This window comes from Squalius cephalus (genome assembly GCF_949319135.1).
Source record: "Squalius cephalus genome assembly, chromosome: 19".
Lineage (NCBI taxonomy): Eukaryota > Metazoa > Chordata > Actinopteri > Cypriniformes > Leuciscidae > Squalius > Squalius cephalus.
In genome coordinates this window covers 4,789,512-4,807,286 of record NC_137140.1, presented here as the reverse complement: position 1 = coordinate 4,807,286, position 17,775 = coordinate 4,789,512, and the positions used below count along the sequence as shown (strand labels likewise).

General features: G+C 42.1%; 1 protein-coding gene across 2 annotated transcripts in view; it reads right to left on the bottom strand.

The window, feature by feature from the left end:
* LOC307147059 (integrin alpha-X-like) overlaps positions 1-17,530 on the bottom strand; it is a 47,068-nt gene extending 29,538 nt beyond the window's left edge. Inside the window, exons 1-3 of one of the 2 annotated variants that reach the window (XM_079851512.1) lie at positions 17,350-17,530; positions 16,635-16,680; positions 15,624-15,738 (exon numbers count right to left, since the gene is read on the bottom strand). In XM_079851512.1, coding sequence (XP_079707638.1) covers positions 15,624-15,738; positions 16,635-16,674 — 155 coding nt within the window. In that variant the 5' untranslated portion in view covers positions 16,675-16,680; positions 17,350-17,530. Of the gene's footprint in view, positions 1-15,623; positions 15,739-16,634; positions 16,786-17,349 lie in introns of those variants that run through there. The other variant, XR_013819212.1, reaches the window with a different exon arrangement.
* Positions 17,531-17,775: the final 245 nt, after the last annotated feature.

The following is a 17,775-nucleotide window of genomic DNA, read 5'->3' as shown; positions in this document are numbered from 1 at the left end:
ATCAGTAGCCTATGTAATCGCTAGTTAACCATTCGATGCATACGACCGCTGTGATTAGAACGTTCAGATCGCGCGTGATCATCAACTTCTAAATTCAAATCTGCGTTTGTGCGTTGGCTGGCGCTGAGCCAGAGACAGACGCGCTCAGCGCTGTCATATATCACAAATATTCAGTGTTTTCAACCACATAAAGTTTATTTTAGGTTTCAGACATTTAAATACACATAAGTACTGACAAAACAATACATTTTTGTAAAATAGATACACAAGCAGGCAATGAAAGTCTGTTTTGTTCCGTGCGTCATGTTTAGTGTGAAAAGTCGATTGTCCCCACAACAGACCAGCGTACAGTACATCTAATCCCAATGAGCGCTCCTTGTCACAGTTGTAAACATGACGCCGTAAACATGATTTTTGCAAAAGAAATGTTGAAATGTAAAGCTGTTTTTTAGCAAACCAAGTATACAGACTACTTAACTGTTATTAGTACTGTAATTGTTTTTTAGTGTTATTTAGTGTTAAATTATTGTAGTTGGTTTAGGTGTCTTAGGTTTTATTGTGAATTTGTTGTGTTTTCTATTTAGGCTACTTATTTAAATATATTTAAAGGGGGGGTGAAATGCTCATTTTCACTCAATCTCCTGTTAATCTTGAGTACCTATAGAGTAATATTGCATCCTTCATATCTCCAAAAAGTCTTTTGTTTTATTATATTTTTAATTGAAAGATCGACTGTACCGAGTCTTTCCGGAAAAAAACGAGCGGCTGGGGGCGGGCCGTGTGGGCGAAGCTAAAGATGTGCTTACCCGCCTAGCTAACAACACACAGAGACATTTGTTCAACAGTTTTACTCACCGTTCCAACGCACGACCGCGAAACTTTATCATTGTGACTGCTCGATCCTTAAGCATTAGACGATCTGCAAATCCGTAGATCTGGGCTTTGTTTATAAAACAATCATCGTCGAAATGCAGGGAACAACAGTCTTACACAACTCCGTTTATGCTCAAGAAAACAAACTCCATCCACGGGTTCCTTAACGCTGGGTTCTTTGGGAATCTGTGCAGGGTTGTCTTGCCCTGGCAACCAAAAACACACTTCTTTGGTGACATTGACTTCCCAAAAGCCGGGCAGGGCGCTTTGATGGCGAACTGCTTTCACTCTCTTGCTCTGTTCTACGAGTGCGCGCGCGCCCGCGATCTTACCGGAGAAGTGCCCTTAGGACCCATATAAGGAAATTCCGCTCTATCTTACGTAAGACAGAGCCATACTCGAAAAAAACTTTCCGAAACTTGTGACAAACCGGAACTTTTTGTTCCAAAAATACTCCTTCAAACGTACAACTTAGTTTTTGAAACTTTGTCCATGTTTAGCATGGGAATCCAACTCTTTACCAGTGTAAAAAACTCAGTATGCATGAAATAGCATTTCACCCCCCCTTTTAAGTATACTTAAATTTGAAAATATTGTTCGATTTTAAGAATTTTCTATTTTATTATTTTTCAAAAAAAAAGCCGTTCTTTAATGTCATTCTGAGGCTTTTTATTATTATTATTATTTTTTAAGTATCGATTCAGGCACCGTTTAGGCCCCGGTACCGTTTTAAAAGTATCGATTTGGCACCGGTATCGAAAAAAAAAAAAACGATACCCAACCCTACTGGGGACAGAAGTTGCTTTTTACATGGGGGCACACCCACAGCAGTTAACAAGATATCTCTACTTCTGTGTGAATAAGACCTTTGTACCAGTCGCACTGAGACATTTCTAATGATACCAAACAAGTATAATGCTGTATGATAATTGTTCATATTAAACATATAGATTTTTGGGTGAATTCAGGTAGGGATGGGTGAAGGGAATGATGTGTAAATTGGGAGATGATCAACTGAAGTGTGATCGTGTCTCGAATGGGGATGGTAATATAGCAAGAGAGTTGTTTTCTCAGAGAGTAGCCCTCTCTTCCAGTTTCTCCAGTCTTACAACGCGAATCTCACTCAGAATTCTCAGAAATAACCAGTAGCGAGTGCAGCCTTATGGACTAAACATTATACGAAGAGTTCAGATGCAAAAGCCTCTAAGTGCCATCTGAAATTTTCTTCTAGAATGATCATTTTTATCAAGCTTGTGTATTTAAGTTCAGTAGCGAACTTGCTTGTACCGCCATGTTTAACTTTTACACAAGCTGACACAGTTCTCTGAGGAACTGACATTTATAATATAAGACATATATAAGACAGCTGTGATCTTTTTTGGTCAAATAGTGTTCTGTGCTCGTCTGTGCAGCAACAACAGAACTGTTTGCATGCTTAGCTCAAACTTTTGCCATTGCGTTAGAACTGGTTACACAGTTGTTGCTTCCGAAAACCAAATGGCGGCTCTGTGGGTGAAAACGTGCAGATTAAGCGGCTGTAAAATTATAATAAGAGCCCCTTCATACGTCAGAAGGGGAGCGGAATTTGATCGGCTTATTTTGACATGATTATGACATGCTTACAGAGAAAGGCTTACCAAAACAATGTTACTGGGTTGTCACTTTTCACGTTTTTTGGGTTGGTAGATGCACCGGGGACCCGATTATAGCACTTAAATACTGAAAAAGTCAGATTTTCATGATATGTCCCCTTTAATATACAAAAATAGTACAATTAAGGTTTGATAGCCAGATACAGCTATTCAAAAAATGCCAGGAAGGACAAAGAAACAGCTACAAGTGAATGTTTTTGAATACCGCACAGACTAGGAACAGTGCATAAAAATAGGCTCCAAAGTACCGAAGGGGTGATTCTGGAATCCACTTTTGCTTCAATGTATATCTAATGAGTTAGATCGTATTTCTAATGATTATAATCAAGGTATTAATCAATATTTTTCCTTCTAAATATCACATGAGTTGAATGACTTCTCTAGGCTTATGAGATTTTACTTTTTTATAGAAGTTACCAGTGTGAGTACTGAAATGTTTTTTTCATGTATTCTCTAATGTCTGTATTAAATATCTGAGAGGTGACTGAGGGTCTGTCCCATGCTAGGAATACAGTAACAGTGTTTGCTCATTTAGCCTCGTTTTGTTTAAGAAAGGTCTTCAAAATGCTAAAATATATATCTGTTCTTCTAACTCACCATGACAACTATAGGTCACAAGGGTCATAGGAACCAATAGTTTAAGTGACCATTTCTAAGTTAAAGCATTTACTTTACTGTTCTATATTACAGTGTTCTCTGACTAAGAGAAAGAATATGTTATCTGGATGTTTTAGAAAGAGTCGCCTGTTTACTCACAATAAAAACAAAGTGTTGTGCTTTTTGCCAAATAAAGAAAAATAAACATGATGCGAGTTCTGCCTTCTCTCTGTCAGTGAAGTCCATTCTGAAACACGTCCGAAAATGAACTGTAACTCAGCGAATACTCAATCACACAGGCATACAGGCACACAGGCATAAAGCTTGAATTATCTTCTTTTAAAATTTAAATGAAGTAATTTATATACAAAAACAAATATTCTCAGTTTATGTAATCTGTATGAAAAGAGAGAGATGTCAGTCGTTCTCAGCTCAGCTCATTATCGCTCATTAAGTGCTAATGTGAACACGCCCACAGAGAGCGCGCGCTATTCAAACGCAAATGATCTGATGCAATCCATGCAAACGTGTCAACGCCCACATCAGCTCGATAAAACACATCAAGTTTAATCAGACTTGTTTACTACAGGTCGTCTTGCGACGCTGTGAGGAATAATACTATCGTAATAATAATCCTGGAAAATTTACCTCAGAAGTGCTTCACTTTGAGGTTTCACTTTGAGGAGCAATGGATCCATCTGAGGATTGTGAATAGTAAGTTCTTTATTCTTAAAGTGCTTTGTTCTAATCACGATATGCAATAGTGTCTGTAAACCGCAAAAAGACTGTTTAAATATGAATCGCGTGTCAGTGTGTGAATGAATGAACTGCACAGATGGCGCTGTTGTTTACTACAGAACAGCTTGCATCTGTGCCGTTTAGCTTTTACCAAACTATATTGCTATAGGATACTGAGATGAGTAAAAATCGACTGAAATACGTTGAAATAAAATGTCTTTGTATAAGCAACGTATTAAACTGAAAATTAACATGTATATGCTAATATATCATAAAAACGATATGTTACAGACGAAATATGAATGTTTAGACAAGATTTCGTTGATTAGTTCTGGATAGATTATAAAGTTTTTACTGTAAAAAAGACTACTGTCTCATCAAATAAGCTTTTTCTCGCCAATTTCTGCTCATATGTTAAATATATAGTAGGTGATGTTTTGTCAAAAATAAAGTAGGTATATTGAATTATCTACTAAGATGTTATTATAGTGTCTGTTCCAATATTCAAACTAATGAATCCTTAACTTTTAAATACGTATGATAAAATGTATACTTTTTACAAAGAAAGATTACATTTGAAATATTGTTAAAATTGTAATTGTTATTGATTTACATGTGAAAACGTTTTAATAAAATAGCAAAAAATATATTTACAAGGTAGATGTAAGCAACATCTTAATAGGTCAATATAAGCCTTCTCATTCAATTATTTATTATTGTTTTTTTATTATTGACACATTTGGGGAGAGGATACATAATTCCAAAACTTTCTGAAAATACAGCATGAGAATTAACTGCATAGTTACTAGAAATGTTTACCTTGGATATTATACAATTTGCATACATACAAAATAAGTCCTCACATTCTTTATTGTGGTATACCCTCTTAGTGACACACCTGAATAAAAGGCTCATTATGTAGCTCATTATGCATGTCATTGTCTTCTCAGGTGTGAATCAGAGCATTATTCATGATCATTCACGCCCCCATGCATATTGCCTTTCCAAACAAAACGTGTCTTACAAAGTTTAAATCAATGTATTGTTTTATGTGAATGAGTAGGCAGGATGGTTTTCAAATCATTTGAAGCGAAAACTCTAGGCGACAACATCCATTAGTCAAAAGTATTGTGGACACATATTTAGTATGTGTTTTGTGGCCTTATTTCAGAAACTTTAATTTTTAGTTTTTTCAATAACCATGTATAAACATTATTCTCTCAAAAATATAATTATGTACATACAGTACATGTTGCTCACATATTATGGTAGCCCTGTTTGTGGTAAATAGAGTGTAATTACACCTTTGCCATTAATATGTTTTAAAGCAACTGAAAAAAGCACAAATTTCAGGGCATGTCAGAACATCTCAAGGACCCTAAAAACACCTTAGACCCCAGAGGGTTAATCTACTGAGTGATCAAACAACGAGCAAGCTCTTCAGGAGAATCTGTTGTGTCTGGTCGACTTTCTTTCTGTCTTTTTGTTTTTGTTTTTATGTTACTGAGCAAAACAAAAAGGCTGTTTCCACAGTTGGTAACGGTACGCCAAGAGCGCGCACTGAATAGCTGTTCTTACGGCTGGTAAGACCGCAGAGAAGAGAGATAGCGCACAACAGGTTGCACATTTCCTGTCTGTGTTCGCTGCGACTGTTCCCCTGCGTGCTTCAGTACCAAGGAGAGCATTCCCCCGAAAGAGCTTACATGGGTGTGAGTTGCGTCTTTCTAAAGATGACATTCAACCCGTGTGTTTCTGGATGCGGTCGTTTCCTGTCCTCACTGACGGCCACGATTACTGTCTCGCATGCCTGGGAAACATGTGAGGCTGTGTTCGTGGGTGGTTAATGTTTTCATGACCACGTCGGCACGCTGGTTGACTCTTCTTTCTCCGGAAAGCTTGAGTCCCCTCTGTTGTTGGCCAGCCGCAGCTTGTGTGTAAAAGTACAGCTGCAGGTCTGCTTGACACTCTGGGAGACCGTGGTGATCAACGAGAGCTTCTGCCAGGCAAAACCCGACAGGTCTCTCACTCCTCAGTGTGTCGTGTGCCAGCGAGCTGCCGGGCTGCAGCATGGGTTGTCACGGCAACCCAGCGCTCGCTCGGCGCTCTAGGTGTGCGGTCCCCTTGTCTATTCTCCGTTGTAGTGCCCTCCCTGGTGGCCACCAGGAGAGGTCTACTTCAGTAGAATAGCTTGGGTGATTTGAGAGCTGAGGGCTTCTCCTTCGGGGAACCAACCCCCTAGGGCCCCTCCCTCTCTAGCGCATCACAAGTTGTGCAGCTTCTGGATGGAATTGCTGGTCCTTCAAAAAGAAAAAAAAAGAAAAAAAGAAAAAAACATGGGGGAACCTAGCGTTTCATTCAAGGCTCCAGCTGAGGGTATATGTCGATTGCTGCATCGGAAAGAGGGGCTGTTTTGTTCTGGAAATGAGGATGATGCTGAGTTCCCACTGTTACAATAGTGTGTGCGCTTATGCTGAATCAATTTCAGAGCTGACAGCCATGCTTTCCTGGGTCTTTCTCGAATGTGCATTGAAAACTTGTAGTATGGAGCTATATGGGAGCCAAAATATGGAACGCCAAATGTGCCAAATTCTGCATAAGGTTTCACCTCTCTCACTACCCTCAATGGTGGGGTGGCTGTGCCTCTGGCAGGCCACCTCTGCCCTGCATGCGAGGCCAAGGCACTCTTATTGCACGAGGGTAGTTCTGAGCCGGGGTTGAGCTGCGCTTGTCGACTGACCGTGCTGAAGTCACAGCACAGGCCCTTGGTCAGACGATGTCCACCTTGGTGGTCCAGAAGCGCCCCTGGCAGTTCTTGCAGAGGTGCAAGAGGTCGTCAAAGTACGCTTTCTCGATGCTCACAAGGTGGCCTTTTCGGCGACACTGTTAAGAACTGGCCCAGCAGTTATCTGCAGTCAGCAGCAGACTGAGCGCCTCCCCCAACGTACCACCAGAGTGCCTCGTGGGCCGTCCCTCAGTCTACACGTCGCCAAGGGTGTCATCCCCTGAAAAAAAAAAAGAAAAAACAACTCCGGCAGGATGACACCGTCCGTCTCAGTCGCTGTTTAAGTGGTCGGTGAAACAATCACCCCTGAGATGGGTGACCCAGAGATGGGTGGAGCTACTCTCTCCCGGTGGAGGGCCAGGAAACAAATCTTTGAGTTTAAATTCTGTTCCACCACTGGAGTCACAGTGGTACCCAAATTCTCAAAAAAAAAAAAAGAAAAAAAGAAAAGAGCAGTTCCTCTATCCCTGGGTCTGAAGAGGGCCCGGAGAGTAGTGGGAGGAGAGAATCCTCACCACTCTCATCCGCCTCTTCTATGAAGAAGAGAATACTAAGAGGATGGTGGTCCCACTGAAATTCTTTCGGAGGCTCCTGGGGCATATGGCAGCAGCAGCAGCGGTAACTCCGCTCGGGCTGCTCCATATGAGACCGCTTCAGCGTCCGCATGCAGTATCAGGGGTGTGGACGGGCCCTCAACTGCATTGGCACATCAATTGCCTCGAGTTGCTAACAATACGTCTCGCGCTGAGCCGCTTAAAGAGGCCGCTACAGGAATCCTCTGAGGAAGGACCTTCTGACTCAGAGATGGGGGCACCCTATGGCACCCTCATCCGGACCTCTGGAAACTCCATGTCTGGTCCCCGGGACGGGACGCGGAGGTTCTAGGTGACTTACCCCCAAAGGTACTTAACACCATCACTTCTCCGCAAGCGCAGTCCAAGAGACGTGCGTATGCCTTGAAGTGGAACCAGTTCGTCGAGTGGTGTTCTTCTCGCCGAGAGGACCCCCGAAGATGTTTGATAGGGTCCGTGCTTTCATTCTTGCAGCAAGGGTTGGAGCAAAGGCTGTCTCCCTCCACCTTCAAAGTACATGCTGCCGCTATTTCAGCATATCACGACCACATAGATGGCAAATCAGTAGGGAAGCACGACCTGGTCGTCAGGTTCCTTAGGGGGGCGAGACAGTTAAACCCTCCTCGACCCCCCCCCCCCACCATACCCTCTTGGGACCTTTCCCTGGTGCTTCGAGCACTTCAGGATGCTCCCTTTGAGCCTTTACAATCAGCAGACTTAAAGCTTCTCTCCTTAAAGACTTTGCTGCTGATTGCACTGGCCTCTATCAAGAGGGTATCAAGCCTAGAGTTCGGGCTGGGTGACAACCATGTTGTAATGAGACTGGCTATGTGCCCAAGGATCCTACCACTCCTTTCAGAGATCAGGTAGTGAACCTGCAAGCACTGCCCCTGGAGGAGCCAGACCCAGATCTGGCTTTGCTCAGTCCCCTCAGTCCCATTCGTGCCCTGCAAATGTACATAGACAGAACTCAGTCTCAGGACCTCAGACCAGCTCTTTGTCTGTTACGGAGGCCAGCAGAAGGGAAAGGCTGTCTCCAAGCAGAGGATAGCCCACTGGATAGTGGATGCCATCGCCTTGGCTTACCAAGCACAAGGCGTGCCCTGCCTGCTCAGGTTGCATGCTCACTCCACGAGAGGCATTGCATCCTCCTGGGCTCTGGCATGTGGCTCCTCGCTAACAGATATCTGTAGAGCTGCGGGCTCGGCGACATCTAACACGTTCGCTAGATTTTATTGCCCACGTGTAGAGTCTGTCTCCTCCCATGTTCTCACCCTAAACGGGTAGAAGCACTGAGAGGCCCGGCTCTGTCGGCTTGCTGCACCCTACTGTGCTCCCTATTTCTGCAGAGTGAAAAACCTGTGAGTCCTCCAACACCCTTGGCCCGGACATGGCGGAACGTCCGGTGCCAGGCCTTTATCCGCTGAATCCTTTAGAACCTGGTTTAGGCTGGGTTCCATATGTGTGACCCTACGGGGATACCATATGTGTATTCTTCCAGGCTGCTCCTAATCAAAGCCTGTGTCTTTCCCTTGGGCTAAGTCACCCAATATGCAGTACAACCTTCGGGCTAGCCTATATATATTTTTCCACATAACTCCTTTGAAGAATGTGGCTTCCGCAGCGTTCCCCCTACCACAGAAGGGCACGCTTTCCCAGTGTTATCCAATTATCTCACTGTATGGGTTATCACAGAACACTCAGTAAAAATTAACAGTGACAGATACACTCTGTGTAAGCCCTCTCCTATCGTCCTTCCAGGCAAGAAGGGGTAGAGGCTTACACAGGGCGCTGGATTTGGTGCAGCAGCTGTGGTGCTTTGGTAGGGATTCTTATCCGTCGGTCAGGATGTACGTCGAGAGTGACCGACTGATAAGGGAATGTATCAGTTACATATGGTAACCCTCATTCCCTGAAGACGAGGTGTACATCCCCTGAACGGAGATGTACGTCCAGTCGCCACATGAGCAAAAAACTGAAGTGCAATCGCACCTTCTGCTCATTATATACCCACGCTGTGTGGCTGAACAGCTGATGCAAATGATTGCACGCCTATGTGCATTGGCGCGTGTAGTTTCACTAGAAGTAGATTAGGCTCTCTAGCGAGATTCCTATCCGTCGGTCACGACGTACGTCTCCGTTCCCTCCTTCAGGGAACGAGGGTTACCATATGTAAACCAGACGTTATAGTTATTAGTTATTAGTTACTTCTCACATATAGTAACTGAGTAAGTAACTGAATAACATCATTATGCAAGTAACTAATTACCTGGGAAACTAACTATTGAGTTACTTAAAAAAAAAAAATCAAATATGTCAAATAACTTGGATGGGGAACTCGAGCTGCGTCGAGACGCGGTGGGATCACTATACCCACGACGCCATAATAACCAATGCCTGTCTGTGTGAAATCATAGCGCATACTATGATACAAGCACCCTAGACCCCAGAGTGGAGCCTAGATCCAGGTTATAAAATCTCACAAATGTGTGTGGTGAGGACCAGCCTGCCGCATCACAAATGTCAAGAAGGGAAACACCCGATAACAGAGCTTTAAGGCCCGTTCACACCAAGCACGATAACTATAAAGATAACGACAAAGATAACTATATATGCGTCCACACCAACGAACGATAACGGTCTTTTTATTCTAAGCACGCGCGCGCGCGCCCCATTTTAAATGCGCGAGACCTTTAAATTAGAATGGATTCTGATTGACTGTCAGTGTTTTATCGTTTGACAGCTGAAAAAAAATCGTTCTGAAAGTGATCCCAACGATATCGTTCCTCATATCTTTATCGTTATAGTTGTGGTGTGAACTCTGTTATTCTTTAATATGGAGAACGATTTTTAGAATTATATCTTTATCGTTATCTTTATAGTTATCGTCCTTGGTGTGAACGGGCCTTTAGAGGCAGCAATCCTCCTGGTAGAATGGGCCTGGACAATCATAGGTGAAGGCTGACCAGTCACTTCATAAGCAAGTGAGATAGCCTCAAGCACCCACTTGCTCATTCTCTGCTTAGATGCAGGGTACCCTTTTCTAGGTGACCCGATACAGACAAATAGTTGATCCAACTTTCGCCACAGGGCAGCTCTGTGGACATAGGCATCCAAAGCCCGAACAGGGCATAGCAGATTGAGTTTTTCCTGATCTGATGTTAAGAAAGGTGGAGGATAGAAGGCCTGCAGCATAATGGGACCTGCAAAATTAGTAAGGACTTTAGGGACACAACCCGGCCTAGGGTGAAGGAAGGCTTTCACCATACCAGGTGCAAATTCCAGGCACAAAGGAGCAACCGACAGAGCTTGGAAATCTCCAATTCTCTTTATGGAAGAAATAGCAAGGAGAAATAAAGTCTTTAGAGAGAGGATTTTTTCTGAAACCTCTTCAATAGGCTCGAAGGGAGCTAAAGTCAGGCCTTCCAGTACAATGGCCAAATCTCAAGCCAGTGCCCCAGTGCGCGATGCAGGCCTCAGCCTCAAGAGTGCCACGGAGAAAACGAGTAATAAGAGGATCTCTATCCAAAGATGCACCATCCAAAGGTGTGTGGTAAGCAGATATAGCCGCCACATACACCTTTGAGGTGGAGGGAGATAATCCAGCAGAGAAACGCTCTTGCAAATAATTGAGTACTGTACCAACAGGGCAGTTAACAGGATTCAGTTGCCATTCTCCGCACCAAGCAGAGAACAGTTTCCATTTCAGTGCATACAGTCTTCTAATGGAGGGAGCTCTGGATTGGAGTATGGTCTCCACGACCTCGGTCGACAGACCTAATTCTATGAGCTGGGCCCCCTCAGGGTGAAACTGTTATGGTCGAGGGTGATAAATCGTGCCCCCTGCTTGGGACAATAGGTTCCCCCTGATCGGAATCTCCATCTGAGAGCCGTCTAGAAGGGACACCAGGTCCGAGAACCAGACTCGGGCCGGCCATTACGGGGCTACCAACATAAAAGGCCCTCTCCAGAACCCCCGGGAGCAAAGATATCGGGGGTAATGCATACAGGTATAGCTTCGGCCATTCCTGAACCATCGCATCCAGCTCCACTTGGGCTGGGAGGAGAGGGAAAACCACATGGGACAATAAGTGGTCTCTGAAGATGCAAGGTTCTGAGCCATAGGTCGACCTTGTGCTTGACCGAATTTCACCCATAGGAGCTTCACCGCCTCAGGGTGAAGTCTCTATTCCCTGGGCCTCAGCCCCTGTCTTGAAAGGATATCCGCTTCCTGGTTTTGGTGCCCCGGAATATATACTGCCCTGAGAGACAGTAATTTCCCCTGGGCCCATAGGAGGATCTGATGGGCCAGCTTGCATAGGTGATGTGACATCAGACCCCTCTGATGGTTGATGTAAGAGACCACCGATGTGTTGTCCGTGCGGACAAGCACATGATGGTCCCTTAGGTCTGGGAGGAAGTGTTTGAGAGGCTGAAACACCACCATCATTTCTAGCCAATTTATGTGCCCAGAAAGCAGATGGTCCTCCCACAGACCATTCGCAGAGCGACCACTCATGATCGCCCCCCAACCTGTGAGGGAAGCATCCGTTGTTAGCGTAACTCAACAACAAGGAGCCCCCAGCACTGGGCCTTGAGTGGAACCAAAGCTTCTTCCACATGAGTAAGGCACGTAGGCGTGACCTTGATCATGCGAAACGGATTTCCCCTCAGAGAAAACCCCTTGGTTCTGAGCCACCACAGCAGGGGTCTCATGTACTGAAGGCTAAAAATAATTACGTTGGACACAGCTGCCATAAGACCCAACCGTCTCTGAAACTGTTTTACAGTGAGTGACTGACCTAGTTTTAAGATATTCACGGCTGAGAGGATTGATACTATACTTGCAGGGGACAGTTGTTCCTGCATCGTTGTCGAATCCCAAACTACGCCAAGGTAAGTGGTCCTCTGAGATGGAAGGAGCACACTCTTTTTGGCGTTCAACTCTCTCGTGTGGGACAGAAAGACATCTCAATGCCGAACTGCTATTTGCTCGGACTGAGCTAGCCATTAATCAACAAATCGTAAATGTAATTCAACACGCGGATGCCCTGGAGTCTCAGTGGAGCCAGAGCTGCATTTCGTGAAAGTGCGGGGTGATAAACCTAGGCCGAAAGGAAGAACCCAATATTGGTACGCTTCGCCCCCGAAACTGAACCTCAGGAACTTCCTGTGATGAGGATGGATGGCTACATGGAAGTGCGCGTCCTTCAAGTCTATCGGGACAAACCAGTCATCGGACTGAATTTGTGACATGATCTGTTTGAGTGTAAGCATCTTGAACTTGAGTTTCTGAACCCTGCGGTTTAGTTGGCGCTGGTCTAGAATAGGACACAACCCTCCATCCTTCTTTGGAACAATGAAGTAATGGCTGTAAAACCCTGACTCCCTGCTAGGAGGAGGAACCCTTTCTACGGCCTCCTTTCGTAGAAGAGTCTAGACTTGTTGCTCCATAACCAGAGCCTGCCCGGGGTCCACCACCGTAGGGAGGTCCCCTAGAAGCACGAGTCACAACCTCCATCAGCTCCTCATAAGCAGGGGTATGAGGTGGTGAATCCTCAAAATCCTGAAGCTGACTTATGCGGATGAAACTGCAAACTATTTTCAGTAAAAATGTTCTTCAATTTATTATGATTCTGACTCTTGTCTTAAATATACTGCACTTCTAACTACTGGTCTTTATCATATCTGGTCCTTGGGTCTTTAACTGTTTAACTGCGGGTTTGATTTTTTGATTTTTCACAAGTGTTGTACTCATAATTTGAATTACGAATTGCACTGCATTGTGTTGTTTTTTGGGTTTAAAAAAATGTCTGTAAACTTACTGGTAATTTTACTTTGGCATATTTTGGCAAATATAGTAGGTCATCTAAATATTCCATGCTTACAGAAAATGTATATACTTCACAAATAATACTGCAGAAATAGTCAGAATAATGTTATATGATTGTAATTTTTAACACAGTCCACGTATGACTATGTGTGCAGGTTTTATAGATATATTTACAGTACTGTATGCTTCTGGTTCTTTCTCTGTCTACAACCCATTAAAGCATAGCATATCTCAATCTATAATGCCCTAAATACAGCGATTGCCAACAGGGGGCGCTGCATTCAAAGAGACACCATATGGGACTTTTGGACTGGCCCACTGTTTAGAAGTCACACAAATTGTAAATAAACTTTTCAATAACCCAGTAAAACTAGATGTACCGCATGGCGGTACAAAATATGACCGCCGCTCAGGCCTGCACTGGCTTTCCACAAAAAATATACTTATACTTATACATACTAAGTATGAAAAATCTGTGTGTTTTTTTTCAAAGGACCCTCCCATTCAATTTCTACAAACCTCTACCAAACGGTTGAGGTGCCTGTTGATGGTAAAAGTCAGTTATCTGACTTTGGCATGGGTTTGTTGTGTTTTACTGAAATAAAAAACATTTTTTCCCCAAAAAAGTGGTTTTATCTTGTAGCCCTGGTCCCAGAGTTTTAAAAAAACAATGTTAACAAAATTAAACTCATTCCCACTGTACCTAGTAGAACACTGAAATGTCCCATTGAAATTAATGGGATTTTATGGATTTAGGTGAAGAAAGTGTACACATAATACATTTTGGTCTGTACCATGAAGAGAAAACTGATTCAAATATATAAACTATATATTTTCTGAAAGCGTAGACTCTCAGGATGTGATCTAACATGGCATGAAACATGTCCCACCCACCTCATTAGTATACTGCCCAAGCATAACACATTGGGTATTGGTAAATCGGGTATATGGCTGATACCTAAAAAAAGTAGTAGTATGTGCATGTCTGTCTGTGTGTGTGTGTGTGTATGTGTGTGTGTTTGTGTATGTGTGTGTCTGTGTGTGTGTGTGTCTGTGCGTGTATGTATGCGTGCGTACATGTGTGTGCACGTGTGTGTTTGTGTGTGTGTGTCTGTGCGTGTGGATGTCAGTGTGTGTGCATGCTTGCGTTTGTTTGTATTCCTGCATGTGTGTGTGTGACAGTATCATCCTAAACCAGCAACCCTTCGCTCAACAGCACCATCTACAGGCCGATGAGTGTACAGTCACTAAATGTGCACATAAATGAATTTATTTTATACCCCCCCATGGATGAAATTCTACGAAACTTAGCATACCCCCAGAGGATGTCAAGTTAATCATACACATGAAATATGGTGCAGTTCTGAACATCTCAACTGAAGATAGGGGTGATTAAAGCAGAATAATATTGCATTTTCATTTTTTATGGGAAGGGGCGCAAATCACAAATGAGTGATTATGGGCTAGGTTGATGTGGGCCCTTAAGACCAACATACCATAAAAATTTCTTCATCCTCGGTGCCACGGTTCAGGTAGTTGCATTTTTTGGGTTTGGGGGGGCCCAGCGCGAGGGGGGAGTGGCCCCCGGGGACCAAACGAAATTTTTCCGTAAAAGTCTAGTGAGGCTACATGCCCACCAAATTTCATGTTCCCCGGTGTTTCGGTGTCCCTGGTATCGTTGACGGAAAATTCAGTAGATGACAAAAAAAAAAAAAAAAAAAAACTTTGACAATCCCTATATGACCGCTTTCGCTAGCTATGCTAGCGGCGGTCATAATTATTCACTATGTGCAATGAAGCACAAAAGCTATAATCTGATTTTTCCATGTCAGTCTATTGTAGTAGCATCTATTTCATAATTACCCTTTAAGAGTCACATAGGGACTAGTTCATCTGAAATAATAATTTATTTTAAAAACAGTAGTTTTACTACAAAACAGTAAAAATAAAGAAAAAAACCTATTTCATGCAAATTCATAAGAAATGTATTGGTTTAAAATGCATGATTTAGTAATGTTTAGATCTGATAACATTTAAGTATTTTGAGCTTCCAATACGATAACACTACGTCATACTGTAAGCGATTGGATGTAGTTAGTTTGGTTTTGAAGTTTGAGACATTGGAAGCAACACAGTTTTTTGACCGTGCGTACCATGTCTATGTATAATTTAGTGTTTTGGAAGTAAACATTTAAAAAGAAGACCGTTTGGTTTGCTCGTGTTTCAAATACTGGTTGTAGTTAGACTGACTTCAAAAGGTGGTACAGAAGAATTAGAAGCAACTAGGTGCCACTACATACCCCTAAAGCCAAAGTAAAAGCAAAAGCAACTGTCGTTAGTAACTAATGTTGGTAAGCCAGTCTCTTCCTGTCCCAGTTTTCCGTTCGTGGCCATAATAAGCTAATGAACAGAGTAAAGGAGTCTTTATGCTTAAAAAATGTTCTCCATCTTCTCATCATCACAAGTAAGTGCTGATCAACAATGGAGGAGAAACCTATGCAATGTGGTGATTACTGGCTTTCCAAAACATACAGGTTTTTTTTTGGTTTCATTATCAGTGGTTATGTTACGCTCACCTTGATGCTTTCTGTATCACCTTATAGCCAAAGGCAACATTTTGGTTCTGTGAAGGTGCAGAGAAGGTTCTCCAGGTAACGGGGTCGATGTTAAAAGCCATCACCGACTGAGATGCTAAAGTGTTCAGAAGTGAAAAAAAAGACTAAATTAGTAACTAAAACTGTAATTTGATATAATTAAAATGTATAAAATTGATATTTTCATTCCTGTTTACTGATTGGTAAATATGCCGTTGCAGCCATGCTAAAATACTATAATGCTATAGTAACAATTTCAGCAGCTGATGGTGATTTCACTGTGTTGCACCAATAGAGGCAATTATGTAATAAGATAACATGTACAAAATATTTTGTCAACATAAAAAAAAAAACACCAGAAAAGAGGAAAGACCTCAATGCTATGTTGTGACTATAGTCACTGTGCCTGACAAAAGCTTTAGCTTGTTTGGTTTCATTTGTTTTTCATACAAATATATAAATATGTGAAAAGCTGTCATGTGTATTTATGAGTTGATTTTTGCAGTGTTTTTTCTCATAGATGTTTGAATCTGTGTGATGTGTGAAAGCAGAAAGCTCATACAAGACAGAATTAGAGGGGCATGAAAAGAAGGAAGTTTACACTTATTGCAAATTATTCTTGCCTTAAAAGGACATTTTACATCTTCATCCATATCATGTCTGGTCATGATATATATTTTCTTTTTAAATCACTTATTCATCTATTTGTGTACAACATGATTATTGCGATGCATTTGACAGCTTTAAATATAAAACAAATGACTATAAAAAGAATGTAAAGCCAATTTTACCTGGTGAGATCAGGTAACTAGTTAAAATCTTATTGTCACTCACTGCTTTCAGTTGTACAAAGGGGAACAAAAAGGTTTAAGACTTGCAACACAAGAAGGCTTTAGGCTACAGAGAGTGGAAATCGGCAGCTATTGAGGTAGCAATGGTGTTTACAAAATAACAAATAAGTAATAAAAGATATAAAAGAAGTAAATATCTTACCACAAAAGATGCATAATCTGATACAGAAGTTCTGATCCATTATAACCTGTCAAGTGTATTTATGGAGGATGCATGAGGTGGGACATTCAAGGCAATAAATGAAAGTGAAGATGAGTAGATGTAGTTTATAGATATAAAAAGGGGTGGAAGCATGTAACTAAAGAGGAACAACAATGTCATAAAAAGGAAATGAACACATATTCAAGAAAGATGAAGCTTATGAGAATACATGGTCAAAATACAACTATTAAAAAAAATATTAAATGCACAGAATGAGTAATAATAATTTACCTATATTGCAGATTACAGACTCTTTGAATAGTCATTAAAAAGACAATTAAGTATTTGAGAAGAGATGTGGGCTATCTATGTGGTGTAGCCTGGTTGTGGATTTTAAAATAAAATGCTATTAGCTAAAAAATGGCAGTCATGAGTAAGCTATAATGTACAAATAAATAATTAGCCTAATTAAAACTGAAGCGTCCAAACTGCAATATTTAACATATGCTGCATAAAAACTGCAATGTCTAAACAATACGATTTATCCAAAAGAAATTTCAGCACATCTAAACGCATACCAGAGGTCATTAACCGAACCTCACTGCTATATACTGCGTTTTCCACTCCTTATTTTAAATTAAGTTGAGAATTTCTAAACAGTTTGACGCGTTTTACTATTTTTATGCCCTTCCCTCAACTTACCTCGTTAACTTACCTCAGTCTTGTGGACTCCGTCATTAAAGAGGCGGTATTAACAAGTGACATGACAATACGCATTGGCTTCTGTGGGTCAGATACTGCTACTGGTTCATTATGTTGAATGAGTATGCTTTACTGGCGAAATCCGTTGGCTACAATGAACATATTGAAACGAGTACAAAACATCCGGGCTGCCTGCGTTGGAAAACTTAGGCACATGCCCTGCCATGTCATAATAGGCTATGTTGGACAAGTGTGCACTTTACTGGAGGCGACTTACAGCCCTGTCCAAATATCCTCGTTCCTTTCCTTGCGTCTCAGCTCCACCCCCACCCCCTTCAGGGTGCGAGGGAAGACTGCAAGGAAAGAAAGTCTATTTTATTTGTATATTAGAATATTCGATTCTCATATATATTCTCATAACTCATCTGGAAACTTCCTC